This window comes from Acomys minous, assembly GCF_964271855.1.
Source record: "Acomys minous genome assembly, chromosome: 7".
Lineage (NCBI taxonomy): Eukaryota > Metazoa > Chordata > Mammalia > Rodentia > Muridae > Acomys > Acomys minous.
Genome location: NC_140488.1, coordinates 21,644,388 through 21,665,344, shown reverse-complemented (window position 1 = coordinate 21,665,344; position 20,957 = coordinate 21,644,388). Strand labels below are relative to the sequence as shown.

Here is a 20,957-nt window from a genome sequence, read left to right as displayed (position 1 = left end):
TGAACAGACTCTGGGAGGAGATATAAGCCCAAAACAGGAGGTGGAGCTTTTTGGGTCTTGGTACAGTTTGGCTGTTGTCGCTCCACTTTGAGACCCTCCTAGAGAGAACTGCTCCAGGGAAGGCTTCAGGGCTCCGGGCTTTGGCTGCAGGTTCCACGTTCCAGTAGCAACTTTCATTGAATTGCTGCTCTGCTGAAATCCTGCTGACTACGCTGGGAGAATCGTTCCTAGGATAACTGATAAGAAGGTTCCATTTTTGTTTTCTTAAATCTCCTTTTCCTCTTATTTAGGCTAGTCGGGTTATAAGGGAGGTACGTTTGCTTAATAAGTTCATAATAAAGTATAATTGTTAAGGAAATTGAGGCTACAGGCCCCAGGGCAATCTGGTAGGGGCACGTTCTCAAATGACTCTAGCTTGTGTTATATTAACAAAACAACTAACCAGGACCTTGCTCGAAGTCTTAGCTAAAGGAGTAAGACAAGAGAAAGAAATCAAAGCAGACACAAACAAGAAAGGAAGCAAGAGGATGAGAAGGTCACAGTCATCCTCAGCTCCATGGAGGGAGAGCTGTAGGCCAACCTCAGACACCTGAGACCCTGTCTCAAAATAAAAGGGGCCAAAGTATTCCTGTTTACAGATTACATGATCCTATACTCATACTTAAAAGATCCTAGGGACCTGAGGCAGAGGTGGGCAGATCTCTGTGAGTTCGAGGCCAGCCTGGTCTACAGAGTGAGTTCCAGGACAGCCAAGGCTATACAGAGAAACCCTGTCTCGAGAAAAAACAAAACAAAACCCTAGGGACATCACCAAAAAACTCTTACATCTGATTAATACTTTCTTTTCTTTTTAAAATTTACTTATTTTATTTGCTTTGATGTTTTGTATGTCTGTGAGCGGGTGTCAGATCCTTGATCCTTAGGAACTGGAGTTTCAGACAGTTGTAAATCACCATGTGGGTGCCAGGAATTGAACTCAGAACCTCTGGAAGAGCAGCCAGTGCTTTTCACCACTGAGCCATCTATCTCTCCAGGCCCCTGATTAACACTTTCAACAAAGTAACAGGACACAAAAAACAATATTAAATAGTCATTGCTCACGAAAAAGTAAGTTCTTACTGGGCTCCATTCCTTCCTGAAGATTTATATGCAATTAACCTGCACTTCCAATTCACTCAGGTATTTAAGTTTTATTCCTTCTCAAGTCTCTGATGGGGTTGAAGACCAAATAGTTTTACAATTAAACTTAGTTGGTTAGGGGGTTAAGATGTTTTTAGATCAAGATAGATGTTTTAAGTTAATAGAGATGAGATATGATAGATATTGATTTTCATTCAGAAATTTAGACCCAGCAAGATAGGAAAGATGTTTACTTCAAGTTTTCCAAATACAAATAGCCAAATCACTCTGAATATAACAATTCTTGATTGTCCTGTGGTACTTCCTGCTGTATTATTCTATTTTATTCATGTGTAATAATATAAATATATGTTGGAAAGAAACAATTAAAAGTGAAGTGGACTGAAGATAACAACAACAAAAAAAGCCATTGCTTGCTGGGCATGGTGGTGCATGCCTGTAATCCCAGCACTTAGGAAAGCAGAGGCAAGCACATCTCTGTGAGTTCAAGGCCAGCCTGGAATACAAAGTGAGTTCCAGGACAGCCAGGGCTATACAATGAAACCCTGTCTAAAAATAAAAAATAAAAAAGTCTTTGCTCTTCTGCATGCCAATAGTGAAATTTTCAAAAGAAAAATCATGGAAAATACCCCATCCCCAATAGCTTCAAAAAAGTATGAATAAACCTTACCAAGGAGGTGAAGCAACACTATAACAAAAACTTTAAGACACTAAAAAAAGAAATTGAAAACACTGAAAGATAGAAAGACAACCCCCCCCCCCCGCACCCTCATGCCTGTGGATTGGTAGACATAACACTGCCAAATAGTTATATTCCCAAAAGCAGCCCATGAGTGCAATCCCTATTAAAATCCCTATGATGTTCTTCGCAGAACTAGATAAAAACAATCAAGGCTTGTAAAAGCTGGGGGTATCACAATACCTGATCTCAAATTATGTTACAGAGCTGTCTATTTAAATTTCACCATGGTGCTGGCACAAAGGCATATATGAAGACCAGTAAAAGAAGAGGCTTAGAGCTACAACCATCTACTTTTTTATTTTGTTTTCAGCAACCTATTTTTTTTTAAACAAAAGTGTTATAAAGCTTACATGGAGAGAAGACAGACCCTTTAACAAATGGTACTGGGAAAACTTTATTTCTATAAATAGAGGAATGGGAACCACATCCATATCTTTCATGATGCACACACGTCAATTCAAATTGAAATGGATCCAAGACCTTAAAAGAAGAGCTGACATGTTGAAACTACTAGCAGAAAGCATAGGTGAAACTCTTTAAGACACAAACATAGACACAGATTTTCTGGAGAGAACACTAAGCACATAGGAAACCATCCAAGAACCGACAAAGACGATTACATGACATGAAAAAGCTTCTTCAGGGTAAAGGGCGAGTTAGCAGGACTTAGATAGGCAGAAAGTGATCCTTTAAGATGGTGGCTTCTAGTTCTTGGAAGACATTGTGAGGAGTGTACTGCTGGGCCCAGAGGTCCTGCTTAAACTATGGCACCAGCCAAGGACAATAGTGCAGTAAACTTCAAACCCCTACCCAGATCTAGCCAATGGACAGGACATTCTCCACAGTTGAGTGGAGAGTGGGGTCTGACTTTCACACGAACTCTAGTGCCCCATATTTGACCACGTCTCCTGGATGGGGAGGCCTGGTAGCACTCAGAGGAAGGATAGCAGGCTACCAAGAAGAGACTTGATACCCTATGAGCATATACAGGGGGAGGAAGTCCCCCTCAGTTACAGTCATAGGGGAGGGGAGTAAGGGGAAAATGGGAGGGAGGGAGGAATGGGAGGATACAAGGGATGGGGTAATTATTGAGATGGAATATGAATAAATTAATAAAATATATTAAAGAATTAAAAACAAAACAGGGGTTGGTATCTAACCCAGACTAATAGAGGAACGAGGAAGGGCTTCCAGCTCTGCGGTTCCACCCATCCCAAGGGAAAGAGTTTGCTTGCTTCAACAAAGCTCTTACTTTCACTTTCTCTGTGACTTGGTCTCCTGTCTTTCCCCAATGTTCAGCTTTGTCCACCCTATGGAATAAACTTATCCCTACCTCACTATCAGCTCCTCCATTCCAAAAAGCAACAATCACAGAATGAAGATGGCCTTCAGAATGGAACTAAATCTTTGCCAACTGTACATCAAGCAAAGGATTTATATACTGCAAAGCTAAACACTAAAAGAACCTAGCATGGTAGTACACAACTTAATCCCAGCACTCAGGGAAGCAGAGGCAGGAGGATCTCTGTGAGTTTGAGGCGAGCCTGGTCTACAGAGTGAGTTCCAGGACAGCCAGGGTTCTGTCTTCAAATACAATACAAAACAAAACCAAGACCCCTACACACCAAGAAACCTAATCCATCCAATCAATAAATGGTTTGATAAATTGAATAAATAGGGCTGGAGAAATGGCTCCGAGGTGAAGAGCTCTTCCAGAGGTCCTGAGTTCAATTCCCAGCAACCACATGGTGGCCCACAACCGTCTACAATGTGATCTGATGCCCTCTTGTGTCCTACAGGTATTACATGCAGGCAGAGCACTGTATACATAGTAAATAAATAAATCTTTTTTAAAAATTGAATAAACAGTTCTCCAAAGAAGAACTAAAAATGGTTAATAAAAAATTTTTAAGCAGGGCATGGTGGTACGCGCATTTAATCCCAGCACTAGGGAGGCAGAAGCAGGTGGAGCTCTGTGAGTTCGAGGCCAGCTTAGTCTACAAAGCAAGCTCAGGACAGACAAGGCTACATAGAAAAACCCTGTCTCGAAAAAAAAATTTTTTTAAGTGTTCAGCATTCATAGCCATTTAGGAAATATAATCTAAATCTAATTGATAATCTCTCTCATCCTCCCCCCAAAAAACCAAAAACCAAAAAAGGCCTGGAGAGATGGCTCACTGGTTAAGAGTGCCACCTGCTCTTCCAAAGGTCCTGTGTTCAATTCCCAGCAACCACATGGTGGCTCACAACCATCTATAATGAGATCTGATGCCCTCTTCTGGCCTGAAGTTGTACATGCGGGCAGAACAATGTATACATGATAAATAAATAAATAAATCTTAAAAACAAACAAAACAACAACAGCAAAAACCAAACCACAACAAATGCTCACAAGGATGTGGGGAAAGGCGAACCCTTACACACTGTCAATGGGAGGGTAAATTGGTGCAGCCATATACTGGAAATCAATATGGAGATTCTTCAAAAAACCTAAAATTAGAGTCTGGTGGTTTAAATAGGAATAGCATCAATAGCCTCATGGTATTGGAATCCTTGACCCACGGGGAGTTGCACTATTAGGAGGTAGGGCTTTGCTGAAGAAAGTGAGTTGCTGTTGGGGTGGGCTTTGAGGTCGCCTACGCTTAAGCCATGCCCAGTGTAGCACACACTCTCCTTTTGCTGCCTGTGTATCAGGATATAGAACTCTTAGCTCTCCTTGCATCATGTCTGCCTGTACACTGTCAGGCTTTCCACCACAATGATAACAGACTAAAATTCTGAAACTATAAACCAGCTCCTGTTATTATTATTATTATTGTTGTTGTTGTTGTTATTGTTGTTGTTGTTACTATTATTATTATTATTATTATTATTATTTTGCTTTTTTGAGACAAGGTTTCCCTATGTATCCTTGGTTCCTAGACTCACTTTGTAGATCAGGCTGGCCTCGAACTCACAGTGATCTGCCTGCCTCTGTTTACGAATTAAAGGTGTGTGCCACCACGCCTGGCTTTTAATTTTCACAGTAATAAAATCCTAAGAGATAGAGCTATCACATGATTCACGTATATCAGTTCAGGTATATATACCCTAGGTCAACATACTACAGAGATACTTGCACATCCAGTGTATTGTTGCATTATTCTCAATACTAAAGATACGGAGCCACTCTAGAAGTTCACTAATAAACAGGCAAGCAAAGAACATGTGGTACATATACACAAAGAAACTTGATTAAGGCATAAAGAACAATCGAATCACGACATTTTTAAGGAAATGAATGAAACGGGAAATCATAGTGTTAAGCAAAACAAGGCAGACTCAAACAGATACTACATTTTCCCTCGTATGTGTTTACTCTAGACTTTGTTTGTGTGCGAGTGTGTATAAATTTGTCTATGTGTAGCTCATAAAGGTATAAAAGAGATCATGAAAGGGGAAAAGATCTTAGAGGAGGGAACAAAAAATAGGTTATTGGAATTTGTGATATGAAAGCAGAAAGGGAGACTGTCTGGAAGCAGAAAGGGGGCCAGCAAGAAGATGACAAAAGGGATAGGTTACACCAAAAAAAAAAAAAAAACCCATCTAACTATGAAAATGCCATAATGAGTCTCATTACTTTGTATTACTAGGTTTAAAAATAAAATTCAAAAAGAGTTAGCGAGCACTCCGAACATAGTCAAAAATAGAACATCACAGAGAAGGATAAGTATCCACAGCATTAGAGGTCCAAACATCAAGGTTCATTCGGTAAATAGTTTCCAGAAATACTTGCTGTCTAATAAGGATGCATCTAGTGTTAGGCTACTTAAGCAATGCCCTATCTAGAATAAAAGTATTTATCGCATTTTCAGAAACCACAAGGGCCAATATAGACCTCACCGAGAAGTACTGAGACTTGAGCAACAACTTAAGGGAAGATGATAGCTAGTGTCCATTTGAAAAAAAAAAAAAAACAGTACTACCCAGGAGATGGTTCTCTGGGCATGTCTGCAGGGGACTATCTTGATTGCCTTAACTGTAGTGGAAGACCTTATGTACTGCGGGTGGTACCATCCTCCGGTCAGGATCCTTCCTAAACTGTACAAATGGAGAAAGGGAGCCAAGCAGCAGTATGAATTCAGAACTCTCTGTTTCCCGATTGTAGACATGACATGACCAGTTACTTCAGGCTTCTACTGTCTTGACTTCTCCACCATGGAGGACAATATCATTGAACTGAGTCACAGTAAGGTCTTTCTCCCTTAAGTTGCTTTTGTCAAAATATTTTATCACAGCAACTGGAAAATAAACTAATACAGGGAGGTAAGGAAATAAGATATGTAGATATTCTAGGAAAAGAGTATTCAAAACAAAGAGAACAAGTTAGGCAAAATCCCCAATCATAGAGAGGGACATGGGTATTTTCCTTTTATGGGGAGGTGGGTGGTTCGAGACAAGGTCTCTCTGTTTTAGCCCTGGCTGTCCTGGAACTTACTCTGTAGACCAGGCTGGCCTCGAACTCACAAAGAGCCTCCTGCTTCTATCTCCTGAGTGCTGGGATTAAAGGCATGTGCCACCACTGCCTAGCATTTTCAAATCAAGACAGGCAGTATGCTGGAGTGGGAACAGCAAGAGTGAAAGGAGTAGGAGAGGAGGTCAAGGACCATTTAAGAATGGAAGTAGGAGCTAGGAGATGGTGGCACATGCCTTTAATGCCAGCACTGGGTAGGCAGAGACAGGCAGATCTTTGTGAGTTCGAGGCTGGCTTAGTATACAGAGTGAGTCCCGGAACAGTCAGAGCTACATATCTTGGAGGAAAAAAAAGATCGGAGAGACAATGTAAACAAACGTTAAGCAGGCATACTGACATAAATTGTGTTCTCCTAAAAGTTATTTTCTTTTTTTTCTGGGAAAGGGTCTCTCTGTGTAGCCCTGGTTGTCCTGGACTCACTTTGTAGACCAGGCTGGCCTCGAACTCAGAGCCGTCCACCTGCCTCTGCCTCCCAAGTGCTGGGCTTAAAGGAATGCGCCACCACACCTGACTCCTAAAAGCTATTTTCAAATGCTCAACCCTGGTACCTGTGGATGTGACTTGAGTTAGGAACTGGGTCTTTTTAGAGTCTAAAACATTAAGATGATGCCCTATTGTATCATCATGGGCCCTCATCTACCAACTGGCCTCCTTGTAAAAGGAGAGAAATTAGGACACAGACATACTCAGAGAGGCAACAGCCATGGGAAGACAAACCAGCTCTGTAGAGGGAACATGACGTGAAAGCAGGCAGAGACTGGAAATGATACATTCAGAAGCCAAGGAAGGCCAAGGCTCGCTGATAATGGCCAGGATCTAGGAAAAACAGATTCTCTCTCAGAGCCTCTGGAAAGAACCGACCCTGGATGGCCTTGGCTTTGTTTCTCTGTGCATTGAGGGCAGTGAAAGAATAAGTATCCATTGTTTTAAGCCTCACAGTTCACGACATTTTGCTACAGCAACTCTGAGAAATAGATGCTGTGAACAAGAGTAGAAGCAGTTCGGGTGATTGCAGTAGTCCAGTTGAGAAGTGAGAAAGGCCGGGCTCCGGGTCAACAACGATGGACTCAAAACAGTAAGAAAGATTCTATATTCATCGTGAAAGTACAACCAATATATTACGCTGAGATGTGAGGTGTGGGGTATGAATAATGTTATCTATTGTTACGTGCATTAATGCTTAGATATGAGCATATATGCTATTCAGGTCTGTAAGTATACATATTTTCATTGACTGTGATATCACAGGTTTGTAGCTGCTGAAACTAGAATTGTTAGATAAGGCAATCAAAAACGCCTGCTGTGCTGTGTGATCAGAAAGTAAACTATGCTGTTGCTCTGACTCTTACTATGCTACATGGTAAAATGAGAAGGTTGCGCTCCATTGCATGATGTGTAATTCAGTTATTATCAAACAAGTGCCTTGTCGTCTCAGCACTGGGAAAGGTTGCAGAGAATAGTAAACTGTTGTTTGGCTTTCAGATTCTTCCAAAATGGTTGTAGTATTGAAAAGTGAAGTTTTCTGCCCTCATAATTCTTGACTGTTTGCCATTTGATGCTTCTAGACCTCGAAGGAGTGATACACCATATATCAAACAACAAACCAAGGTAATCTTTGTTATTTCCCCCTCCCCGCAGCCCCTCCCCCTGCCCCCACCCCCCACCCCCAGAATATAGCAGTAGGGTGGAATTGCTTTAAAAGACTCTACCTGAAATAAAGGTTTGGCAGACTTAGTATCAAGATTCCAAATCCTCAGCCAGATGTGGTGGCGCCTTTAATCCCAGCACTCAGGAGACAGAGGCAGGCGGATCGTGGATCGTGGTAAGTTCAAGGCCAGCATGGTCTACAAAGGGAGTCCAGGACCACTAAAGCTACACAGAGAAACTCTGTCTCAAAAAAAAAACCAAAAGACCAAAACAAAAACAAAAAGGTTTCAAATACCGTTTTCCATCAATGTAGTTGTATTTAGATTTTGGGGTAGCAATGGAATTAGAGAGCAAGATAATCCTAGCTGCAAGTCCCCCGATCCAACCCCACCCTGTACAGTTTACTGTGTTACTGTTCTAAGGACTTGCAAAACATTAGCTCGCTCTTCCCAACACTCGCATTGCACAAATGCGGAAGCTAATGCACAGAGCAATCAAGAAAGACTCCTTTTTTTCATTAGTAATACATGTCATACAAACAGAAGTAAACGGAGCCCCTTTGAGACCATGAAAACCAATGGGTAAAAACAGGGCAATTGGGAAATTTAGTATCAAGAAGCTCGTGGAATCCCACAGGCCAATCCTGTCAGGGTCTTTAATAAAACCCACCCTGACATGAGAGACAGCTACCTCTCGTTAACTCTTGTTGACGTTGGTTCTCTAAGGAGGAAAAGACAGTCTGAGAACTGGGCCTCAGGGCATCTGAATGCAGCCTTGCCAGCTCCTAAACACCTGTTAGATCCGGTTCCCAAGGTTTGAGTTTTTTAAACGTATCTCCAATATTGTTCCCAAGTCACTCACTGTTTAGGTCTTGCTAAACTTGACTGTCACTTTGAAAATGTACTCAAACCACCTTTCACTTGCAATCCCAGAGCCATCATTTCGTTTTCTTTCTCTTGGGTCCAAGAAAAACCCAACATTCTAAAGAATCACTGATTACCATATCAGATGTCACCAAACCCCTGTGTTCCACAATTCACCCTGTGCAACAGACTCCAGACTAATCCAACTCTGAGGAGATCATGTATTTATTCCAAAATAGCATGATTAGAACAAATGATATCACGAACGATGTGGGGTTTGTCACCCAAGCAAACCCTTGGAAGCTGTGAGGAAGCTTTAAAACGCAAAGAGAGAATTTGGGTGACTGGGGAAAGTGAACGATTTGACCCTGAGAATAGTGTAAACTAGTTGTCCTTGACGTTTTTGTGTTCAAATGGGTTCAAGAACAGCTTAGGCAAATTCTTGAGTGACAAATGGAGGCAAAAGGGATGGAGAGACAGGCCTAATCTTCCCACACAGGCACAGCCAGGTCCTGACTCAAGGTCCTTAGTATTTGGCCCAATGTAGAACGTCTGGCTGCGCGCCACTGTGCTGACCTGCAAGGGACTGCGTGGGGTCAGGATGGGGATACGATGCAACCTCCCACATCATTAGCAACCCTGATTCCAACCAAGGAGATCTCCCAAAGTGAAGCCTCCATGGTATCATGATACTAAATACCAAATCTAGGGATTAACCTCATGCAAGTGCCTCTCCATCCCTCCACAGTCAATGATCACATAGCCCTGAGAGTCTCCCGGACCCGTTCTAGTAGTCCCACTGGTGGATGGGTTCGCCTAGCACAGTCTTGACCTTTCCTAGTCTGACTCAGCGTCTTCTCCCTGCCTTCCTATTTCTTGCCTGGCAGAAGTCACCATGGTGGCCGCCCTACCGGGCATGCTCAGTGCTCTGGCCTCGACTCCCTGACTAACAGTAACTCAGCTTGCAGCGCCCAGTCCCTTCAGTGCCCGGTCCCTTTAAATCCATCCGCCTAGTTGCTAAGCAACAGTGCGGCCCGCGCTGGAGCTGCACTGCAGAGGCTCTGCCCCGGGCCAGCCTGGCCGGGTCGTGGTGGCTAGCACTGAACAAGGGGCTGCCGCCTGCCGGTGGTGACCGGCTTCGGAGAAGAGTGGACAGGGCACACCAGACCGCACCCGCGCTTCCAGGTATGTCTGTGGAAGGGACATCCCGGGCTCCTCTGGCGCGCCCCTCTTTACCCCCTGACTCGCCCAGCAAGAGGGTGGAAAACCAAAGAAGTCCCAGCAGCAGGATTGTTTTTTTTTTCCCCTCTTGAGAGCCCCAGGCTGGAGCTAGCGAGTGTTTGGAAAGAAAAGAAACAGGGCGTGGGAAAGGGGTTGTGGACCGAGAAGTGGGGTCAAGCTTGTCCATTCACCCACCACCTACAGGATCGGGACCGGGGAGGTGAAAAGTGTCACCTGCAGTGGCGGGTGTAGCAACATCTCGTTCTCAGCCACCTTCTTTTCCATAGAAGCAAGGATGGCCGGAGTTTCAGTTAACCATTCACAGAGAAAAATCCCCAAACTATTCATACAAAGATACAGCTTGATAGCAAGAATGGGACTCCCATAGTAATAAAGTCTAAGCCTTGGGAACTCAGGTGACTGTGTATCTTCTCTTCATGAAGGAATAATTTCATACTAATAACAAAGAATTGGAGATGATGACCATACAGAGTACCCAGTTTTCAGTGGTACTTTGTTTCTCTCCCCATATTGGCCAAACAATAGAAAAGACATTCTGCCCAGAGAAGTGGACACTTAACCCCTATGTTAAGACCCTGAAAGATGAAAGCCAAATGCAAGATCACTTCTCTTTGTCATGGTTTTACAAATTACCTGTACTTTTAGCACGGAAGCCAGGCCTAGGCGCCTGCCCTTTGCTAATGTGGCTCTTGGTGTGCTCACTATGATCAGCAAGCTCTGCCTCCCAACCACCAGTGGCACATCTTTTCAATACATGCTAAGGGTAAAGAGATCCTGTGTTGAATACAGTTTCGCCATCAGTCTTGTCCCACTTGACATCCGTATTGCCTGAGGAAGGAAGACAGTAGCATAATAGTTGGGAAAATGGATTGAAAACTTAAAAAGAGAAATGACTTCTGTCTGGTGCCACATTGCAGAGAGACCCAGGAGCATTCTAGGTGTAGCGCGTGCAACTTTAATGCATGCTTCGGAGATGAACATGGGTTGGACATCCTTTAAATTATATTTCCTGATTACCCTGTAGGGAGGTGGGGGGTGGGGTGGGGTGGACTGTTTTTTCCAGCTCAAGCTGGAGGAGACCAGTGACATCCGGTCTCAGACCTTGGACCTCAGGAAGGGTTGTTCTGGCTGTTATCTCATCCTGGGAGTTGAGAAGCTCAGAGTCTTGCCCAAGATAAACCTTCAACTTTGTAACGGAATCATCAGTCTTCATTGTCAGTATGCTTTCAAGACTGTCTTGTAAACATCCAAAGGAAAAGTGCCCTGAAGACTTTTAGCTAAGCCAAACAAACTTCAAGGGAAAAATGAAAGCCCTTGCCCTAAAATGTCATCCACAGAATTTTGTAAACTACAGAGGAGAATATGAATTTTCTTTTGTTCTTAAAAAAAAAAAAAAACAAAGAAACAAAGCCAAAGGGCACTCAATTACCAGATAGCAGTGGGACCATTATACTTGCCTCCAGTTCTGAATACTCACCTATGTTAACAGAAATAAGGAATATGAAGTGGAAAATGAATTTGCTCATAGTTTTGGAGAGAAAATTCCCAGCCTTTCCCATAGCCAGTGTTACAGCTTCTAGAACCACCAGGAGATATACATATGCAGATTGAGCTGTGAGCCTGGGATTTCTGGGATTGGGGCTTAGTCCTGGTGTCAGGGATCAGCATTCCTGAGGTGGGCCATTTGCTCTTAACCACCTGTGAAGTTGGTTCATTATCACAGTTTTATACCATAAGCATCTCCGGCTTCCAGAAGGGTAAGTCTTCAGCGGTTCTGAAAGGTCAGCCACCAGTGTAGTTAGCCTTTGCCTTCTTCTGCCACAACCCCTTCCGCCTCCCCCTTGGTTTTGTCTAGTAAAACCTAACGCTCCACTTGAGCTGCACACAGCTCATTTAGGTCTTCACCTTGTTATTGAGTGGTTTTTTTACAACTTAGTGAAAGAGGGTGGGGAATGAAAAAGGTATCCTAGAGGAATCAGGTTAGAATTTTCTCTTTCATGCCTGAAAGTAATAGGAACACGGGAAAGGTTGCAACTCTTACTTTTTTTTTTTTTCTCTCTTTTCTTTTCTTTCTTTGTTCGTCTTTTTTTTTTTTTTTAATGCTCTGTATCTCTGGCTGACTTTAACTTACTATGTTAGCCTCAAATTGACAGACATCTGCCTGCTTCCTTCAAAAGAGAAATTACTTCTGTTTGGAGCCACATTACATTGGTGTTCTAGGTGTAGCGCCTGTGGCTTTAACACACACTTCAGAGATGAACATGGGCTTGAACATTCTTTAAATTCTATTTCCTGGGGCTAGAGAGGTGGCTCAAAGGTTAAGAACACTGGCTGTTCTTCCAAAGGACCCAGGTTCAATTCCCAGCTTACAATTGTAGCTTACACCTGTCTGTAATTCCAGTTCCAGGGGATCTGACACCCTCACACAGACATGCATGCAGGCAGAACACCAATGTACATAGAATCAAAGTAAATTAATTTAAAAAATTATATTTCCTGATTACCCTGCAGGGAGGAGTTCTGGGATTAAAAGCATGCACGGCATGCCTAGCTGAGTAACCTATTATCTTTTCCTATTTTGCCTGAGCAGTTTTTCTGAGAGTCAAGAGTGGAAAGTGAGCCAGGCATGATGGTGCACGCCTTTAGTCCCAGCACTTGGGAGGCAGAGACAGGTGGCAGCCAAGGAAGGCTACGCGAAGAAACCCTGCCTTGAATAATAATAATAAAAAAAGTGAAAACCATCCAAGGATAAAAAGAGGTTGTTCTTTGGGCTAAGAGGGGGCCTTTTTGTTCTCATTTAATAGTCCCTGGACGATGAGTGAAAGGCAGGTTTCTCTCTCTCTCTCTCTCTTTTTTTTTTAAGATTTATTTATTTTATTGTATATGTATGGGCATTTTGCCTGCATGCACAGATATATGCGCCACATTCATGCCTGATGCCACAAATCCCTGGAAATGGAATTACAGAACATTGTGGGCTGTCACATGGGTGCTGGGAAGTGAATCCAGGTCCTCTGCAAGAGCAGCCAGTGCCCTTAAATGGCTGAGCCAGGTCTCTAGCCCTGAATGGCAGCTCTTTAGTTAAAGGAAGGTCTGGGTGGGGGTGGGGTGGGGTGGGATGAGGTGGGGTGGGGTGGGGTGGGGTAGGGTGGGGTGGGGTGGGGTAGGGTGGGGTGGGGTGGGGTGGGGTGTGTGTGTGATCTTTACCAAGCATCACTCCAGGTTGACATAATTTGAGAGGAAAGATTTTGAGGAGGTGGGAGAACGCTTCTGACATCCTCCCAGAACTGCCTCCCAGGAACTGCCTACCTGTGCCGGAAAAAGCATTTACACACAGGTACACAAAGTTAGTTTTGAATGTTTAAAACGAAATTCTAACATAAATGAGATAACACAACAGAGGGGGACAATTACGCCGGAGTTGTGTCAGGAAATTTCCCAAAGCATATGATTTCGAATACAAATATTTTTAAAACCAAATAATTAAGTTTCCTATACACTTTAATGGAGCTTCCTTCCCAGGGCCTGACCTTGAACATGAAAGAGAAGTGGTTATTGGTTTCTTCTTGCCCAATAAAAAGGCACATATCATTTTCTGAAGCTGGGTAAAGGTAGATATACTTTCACCTAATATTTTCAGTACAAAGATATAACCAGAGAGCCTTAATAAATAACCACTCTTGGTTTAGTCCTCAACATTAATATTATGTTATGTTATTAGTTCATTTTGCTTTGTATTTTTCAGTGATTCCAAAATTCTTTTTTTTGTTTTGTTTTGTTTTTGTTTTTTTTTTTGTTGTTGTTTTTTCGAGGCAGGGTTTCTCTGTGTAGCCTTGGCTGCCCTGGACTCACTTTGTAGACCATGATGGCCTCGAACTCACAGCGAACCACCTGCCTCTGCTTCCCAAGTGCTGGGATTAAAGGCCTGCGCCACCACACCCGGCAAAAGAACTTTTTTGTTGTTTGTTTTTTCGAGAAAAGGTTTCTTTGTGTAGCCTTTAGTGTCCTGGACTTGCTTTGTAGATTAGGCTGGCCTTGAACACACTGCGACCCACCTACCTCTGCCTCCAAAGAGCTAGGATTAAAGCCCCCCCACCCCCACCCCCTGGCTATCCAAAAGTTCTTGAGCTCAAATGATACTCCTGTTCCAGTCTCTCGAGTGGCCTCCTCCTCCTCCTCCTAGTCCTCCCTCCCCTCCTCTCCCTCCTCCTTTTAGTTCACTGAAGGCATCTTTAACACAGATCTTAAGCACAGAGGTTAACAGAAAGAGAGATGCTCAGGGAACTAATAAGACATACTCCAAATACCTTTCTCACGGAAGAGCTGCCATTAAGTAGCCAACTGTTTTGAAAATAAATAAATATATAAAGCATGAGGCAAGCTATCTGTCACTGTGTAAAACTGTCACCACAAAATAGTCACTGGAAAAGAAATGGGAATATTTTCAGGTGGGATACTAACTAGAATTGTCAGAAGCCCATTATGAATTCATGCCAGACACAAATATAGATACATTTATATAACAGACCAGTGCAGTCCCAAGGCCTTCCAGGGAATACTTTTTGTAGAAGACCTCTACTGTTATTTTTGTCGTGACTTTATTTTTTTTCCTGTCTGTGTTCTGACTGGGTTCTTTAAATATTTCATTTCTCTTGGGTCTCATTCAGTCCTTCCAGATTCAATGTAGAGTTGGGTAGACACAAAAGCCAATGTGCACCCTGCCCAGCTGAGAGGGCACGCTTATACTTTCCATAATGCTTTCCCTTCTGCTGAGGCAGATGACCCAGTGAAGTTGATTGAGGGAAAAAATGGCTGCCAGGGCAAGGTGGAGGGGTGTCATTATTTTTAAGGCATATTCCTTGTTGTTCAAAGTCCCCATGCCACACTTGTTCTGCAGTAAAAGCAAACGGTGCCTTCACAGCGTTCAGCCCTACTTGGAGTTTTGCCACGCTCTATCTAAATGTGGGAACAAATCCTTAACGGCTCTCACGAAGCAAAGAGAAAAAGGGAGCATCTCAGAGACCCCTAACCCCTGTGGAAGCCTGGAAGGAGGAATGCCAGGGAGCCTTTCAGACCTTTCTTTCTTTCTTCCCCTCCCCTATGCAGCTTTTCTCTTTTCTCTTGTGGCTCCTTAAAGGATAACCTAAACTCTGCAAACAATGGGATCAGTTCTTTTGCTCTGTGGAATCACACCTAGTAGATGAAGAAAACGGGGTTTTCTGAACAAGTCCAGAGCTAGGATGTTCCTTTGCTCAAGTCACTCAGTTTCTCTGAGCCTGGATATTTAATCAATGGACTCATCCAGGTTCTTGGAAAAAGTATATGTGTGTATGTATGTCTCCAAGGGGCAACCTTAAAAGTATTAATGAGGAGTTTTCTCCATTAACTTCTGCCTGTACTCAGATGTCGGTTTCAGATGTTTCAATACTAGTATGTCCAGGGATACAGTGAGTGGCCTCACTTTAACTGTGCAGTACTCACCTCTCTCCTGATCAACCCCACCAATGGTTTTCATCCAGAATTAGGTAAACGCAGTTTGTCAGTCATCTCGCTGCCCTTGCTATCATTACAAGCTTACAAAAAAATTAACAAAACTCTCTAATAAAAATTTGATTTCTGAAAAGATGTCGCTAGCAAGTTAACACTGCTCTCTTTCCTCTGGCAATGGTTCTTTCCCCTGATGAGTGCCATGGCTGTCTTGACTCACCTGTGTATGTATTTCTTTTCTTTCTTTCTTTCTTTCTTTCTTTCTTTCTTTTTTTTTTCTTTTCTGTTTTTCAAGACAGGGTTTCTCTGTGTAACAGCTCTGACTGTCCTGGAACTCACTCTGTAGTCCAGGCTGGCCTCAAACTCACAGAGATTCACCTGCTTCTGCCTCCGCCTCCCAAGTGCAGGGATTAAAGGTGTGCATGTCACCATTCATTGCCTGGCTTGTTTTATTTATTTATTGTTTAAGGTTTCTTTATTATGTACACAATTCTCTGCCTGCATGTATGCCTGCATGCCAGAAGAGGGCACCAAATCACATTATAGCTGGTTGTGAGCCACCTTGTGGTTGCTGGTAATTGAATTCAGGACCTCTGGAGGAGTAAGTCGGTGCTCTTAACCACTGAGCCATCTCTCCAACCCCCCCCTGTGTACAAATTTCTAAGAAAGAATGAAACCAGGATTATGATCATCATTCCCACTCAAGACAGGCATGCCACGGACAGTTCTGGATTGTGACTAAAAGACTCATTTTTAAAAGTCAGAAAAGACTTTTTTTCTAGAGAAAAGCCATGATTCTGGCAAATGTACACCATGAATTTCTTGTTTGACTTTGTCACTAGGGTCCTGGAATGGAGACCAGGATTTGTTACACACTAAATAAATGCTGCCACCGAGCTATACTGCAGCCCTGATTGACTAAATGTTTTTGGTTGGTTTTTTAGTTTTAGTTTTTTTTTTTTTTTTTGAGACGGGGGGGGGGGTGGGGGTGGGGGGGGGGAGGAGGCCAGGCTGATCTCAAACTCTATAAGTAGACAAGACTGGCCTTGAACTCCTAATCCACTTCCTAGGAATGCTGGAATTCTAGAGCACGTGCCACCACAGCAACAGGAATTGCCCTTTAATTTTTGTAAACTTGATGCTGGTTGTGATTTTTGTGGGCTGTATTTTCACCTAAAATCTATACCCAGCTTCTATGTAAGAAAAACCCACTTCTGATAGCATTAATATTTTCAACTGTTGACATGACATCTCACTATAAAATTTCTCTCAGAACAGAGAATGCTGTACACTTGGCAGTCCTTTCTAAAGGCAAAGCCTAAGACTGGAATAGCAGGAATTCATAGGTCAAGGCAGAAGGGCATTTGGCAGTTAGTCATGAGGAAGCCTGCCTGGTACACTTTACCAGAAGCAGCTCAAGTTGCATCAAGCCTTGAAGTTTCACTCACTTTAAAGAATGAACAAACAGTCATCCAACCGGAAAAAAAAAACTATAAACAAACTCAGACACGTTAAAGGAGAAGGTATTAACATTTGCCAAAATAATCTTTTCCTTATTTTAAAGCAGGGTGTTTTCTCTGCATGCAGTTGCCTTCTCATAGAACTGTCTACAAAGAGTAACTACTTGTGTTCATTTACTTATTTTATTTCATGGGATGGAAGAATTTTACAGGTGCAGGTATTTGTAGAAGTTAGCTAGTCAGCCGTTTCCATTTATAAACAAGGAAAAGGAGGCCCAAGTTACTTTGAGGAGAGCTGGCCCTCAAATGTTCAGGCAGTTTCAGTGACGAAGCAGCAACTCTTAGTTCTTTCTACTACGTGAGCTACTCACAGAGATAATTTGGCTCGGTTTTAAATTTTGTTTTTCAGAAAATCAAAGAGGTGCCCAAAGAAATGGATGCTGGAAGAAAGCACTGGAAAGACAATACGCTCACTCCTTTCTTAAGTGAGCACGATTTGCTGGAAGAGGCTGCTCCTCTTCAGCTTTTCTCCGAACAAACACCTGCAGACAGGCCCAAGAGGGTGGGGAGAATTTCTAACTTCTCCAATAGAATCGGTCAAGAAGGAAGTACAGCGACGGGGAAAGAGTATTCCCAGATAGCGGAAAGAGAACAAGATCCAAGTTTAAGAGAGAGAAGGCTGGCCGCGTTCAAGAATGTAGCAAACACAAGTTCTGCCTTCTGGGACTTGCTTGATTTGGATGGTGCAACCAAGGAAAGTTCTCAGAGAGGAGCGAGCGCCTCCCAGTGCAGTAAGAAGGAATTGCCGGCTGCCACACAAGACACCAGGAAGAAATGGACGGAAGAGATGCCTCCAAAACTCCGCCTACACCTTCTGAACCAAGAGCTGGGACAACTGAACCTGAAATGCCGGGAGATAGAACAGGACTTTGAAAATGCCGAAAAAGAATTGTTGAACTCTAGAAAGGAGACCTTGATGAAATCCATCAATTTTCAAGATCGGGGAGCGGTTGCTTCAAAGAACGACCGTGAATTGCAAGCTTTAAAAAACGACCTGTCTGAAAAAGCGACAAACGTGAAAAACTTAACCGAAGAGCTCCAGCAAGCCAAAGAAATCATGTACAGGTTGGCTGTAGAGAACAGAAACTTGAAAGACGCTTTCAGGAAACTGAAACAGGAAACTGAACTCAATACCTCGATCCTCAGAGAAGAAATGAAGCTGTTTTATGAGCTGGAAATGGAAAAGATCCACTTAGAGCTGGTTGCCATCAAGCATGAGCTGAGAAATGAGAAGAGCCTGCGGGCGAAGAACAGCAGAGCTCTGGAGATACTCGGAAGACATGTTGCTTCTTCGGTGAGATCGTCCAGTACCGCTGACCCCTTTGCAGGGAATGTTATTTAAACATAAAGGGAGGGGGGGCGGGGAAAGCCTTTCACTGGGCAAGCTACTGAGCCAAATCGATGTTTATTATACTATATATTTGTGTACTGCTAAAATGTATTTGATAGCTTGTAATCTTTACTTCCGGTGAATCAGACCACCTACAAATTATGCAGATGCTGACTTGAAAGCATCTGTTTTCTCTTTCTCATGAACCGCATTGTGAGACTCCGAATGGAAACTCCCAAAATCTCTTTTTATATGGGATGGCTTTGTATTACTAAACACACAACAGTGACAACAGAAATCCCAAACTGAGTCACTAGATCATGTATGAATCCGAATCAGCAGCACTGTGTGATCTTGTTAGCCATGTCCTTGGCACATCGATGTTCTCCCATCTGTGATAATCAATGTGAACAATAAAAATCTTGTTTACAATATGTCTATGAGTCTTTAAAAAAAACAAAACAAAGCAAAAAATATGCCTGTGAGTCTTTTAGTTGCTGGGTCAAACTCAGCAGGACAAAAATGTATCTGCTTTCTTTGGGGGTCTAGCCTTAATTAGAGGCACGTGTAAACATCTTGGGAACACAATTTCCCCTGTTGACTTCCTCAAGCTTTCTCCTTGTACTTGGACACAGTTCCCATAGACCACAAGATGATACAGCGTCAATAGAGTCACTCTATTGATGTCTGCTATAACCTGGGCCTGTCAGTCATGGCTAAGTGCATTTTCTTATGTGGAACAGCAAGGGGCGTTTTGTTTCCACAGTTCCTCCGAAGTTCCGCCAGGGGGAGTTCTCGAAGCTCCGTGCCTGACTTACATTAGGACTGCTGTGAAAGGTGTCTCATGTCATCTAGACAAAATTTTAGTGTGTTGGCTTGATTTAGGTCACCACCCACTCCCGGAAGGGGCCCTGGAAATGGCTTGTTTTGTATTTACAAAGTGATGGCCCAGTTCATTCTTTGCATTTGTGGGTGTCACCCATCAGATTTCTGGTAATCAGACATTTAGTGGCATGGCATTTTTTTTGAGATTACAATATAATATAATTACATCATTTCTTCCTACCTTTTCTTCCCTCTAAATCCACTCATATGCCATCTTTGCTCTCTCTCAAATTCATGGTCTCCTTTCATTTATTGTTGTTGCATATACATATGTATATTCCTAAATAGAACCTGCTGAGTCTGTATGATGCTACTTGCATGTATGCCTTCAGGGCTGAGCATTTGGTGTTGGATAACCAATTTGTGCTCTGTGCTCAGAGGAAGACTGTTTCTCCCACCTTGAGCGGAACACTTTGCCTGCATGTATATCTTGTGTACCACCTGCAGGTCATTGGGTAGAGCTGATGCCTTGTGGGTATTCCCCTATTTTGGCATTTCTATTCCCATCATCCTTGTTCAGATCCTGTTTATGCAGTCATGTTGGTGAGACGTTATGGACCTCTGAGAGGATATATGAGTCTCAAAACAAGAGTTTTGTGGGTTTTGGTCTTAGCATTGTTTCCTATTGTTTGGCTGCTCATCATTCTGCTTCGAGATGCTCCTAGAGAGACCTGCTCCAGAGAATGCCTCGAGGTTCCAGGGCTCTGGCTGCTGTTCCAGATTCTAGCTGCTGTGGTTGAAGTCACCTTTGCTGAATTGCTGTTTGCTGTTTAACGGATCTACTGGAATCCTGATCTAATGGAATCACTCCAAGGAACTGAGTGTAAAAAGGTCTACTTCTTCTCTTTCCATTAACCTCCTTCCTCTCCTATCAAGGGTAGTTGGGTTGGAAGGAGGTATAAGCATTAAAGAACCCCAAATTGAGTAGGTTTTAAAAAGTCCAAAGCCTACAACTAACCATGTACATAATGCACCATATCATCACCCATTCCAGAAAGCCAAGGAGAAAAAAGAAGCCAAGGTCACTAAGCTGATAGTTTGAAGCTGAAATGGAATCAACATCAAACTAAAAACAAGGATAGAAAATCTGGGAGAAAGCTAGGAAATTAAATGTTCCTCTTGATGTGCGTGCAGGAATAACAGTAGACTGAATTGTCATAAAAAGCCAGAGTCATCCAATGGACAGGACATTCTCCACAGTTATGTGGAGAGCGGGGACTGACTCTGACATGAACTCTGGTGCCCCATATTTGCCCACTTCCCCTTGGTGGGGAGGCCTGGTGGCACTCAGAGAAAGAATAGCAGGCTACCAAGATGAGACTTGATAGGCTGTGACCATATAGTGGAGGAGGAGGTCCCCCCTCAGTCATAGACCTAGGGGAGGGGAATAGGGTGAAAGCAAGAGGAAAGGAGGAATGGGAGGATACAAGTGAGGGGATAACAACTGAGTTGTAATCTGAATAAATTAATTACATTATCTTTTAAAAGCCAGAGTCAGGGTGAGCACAAATTTTCTGAAGCCATCCATGTCTCTATGATCACCTTGCTTATTGGATTTCATGCCCCTCCCAATGTTGATTAGAATATT

At 43.0% G+C, this 20,957-nt stretch overlaps 1 protein-coding gene across 2 annotated transcripts; it reads left to right on the top strand.

Annotated features, from left to right (window-relative positions):
- The first annotated feature begins 7,402 nt into the window (after positions 1-7,402).
- Positions 7,403-18,916, top strand: CCDC160 (coiled-coil domain containing 160). Of its 2 annotated transcripts, XM_084788878.1 has the most exons (3): positions 7,403-7,470; positions 7,961-8,003; positions 17,504-18,916. In XM_084788878.1, exons 1-3 carry the CDS (start codon positions 7,457-7,459, stop codon positions 18,494-18,496), a joined length of 1,050 nt encoding a protein of 349 aa, XP_084645004.1. In that variant the 5' UTR covers positions 7,403-7,456; the 3' UTR covers positions 18,497-18,916. The 2 variants fall into 2 exon arrangements, with proteins under 2 accessions (XP_084645004.1, XP_084645005.1); XM_084788879.1 differs by lacking the exons at positions 7,403-7,470; positions 7,961-8,003 and adding an exon at positions 9,890-10,090.
- Positions 18,917-20,957: the final 2,041 nt, after the last annotated feature.

Bases quoted from the DNA above. Each gene is read 5' to 3' on its own strand.
- CCDC160 (XM_084788878.1), top strand. The intron at 8,004-17,503 runs GTAATCTTTGTT...TTTGTTTTTCAG, and splicing joins ATATCAAACAACAAACCAAG to AAAATCAAAGAGGTGCCCAA.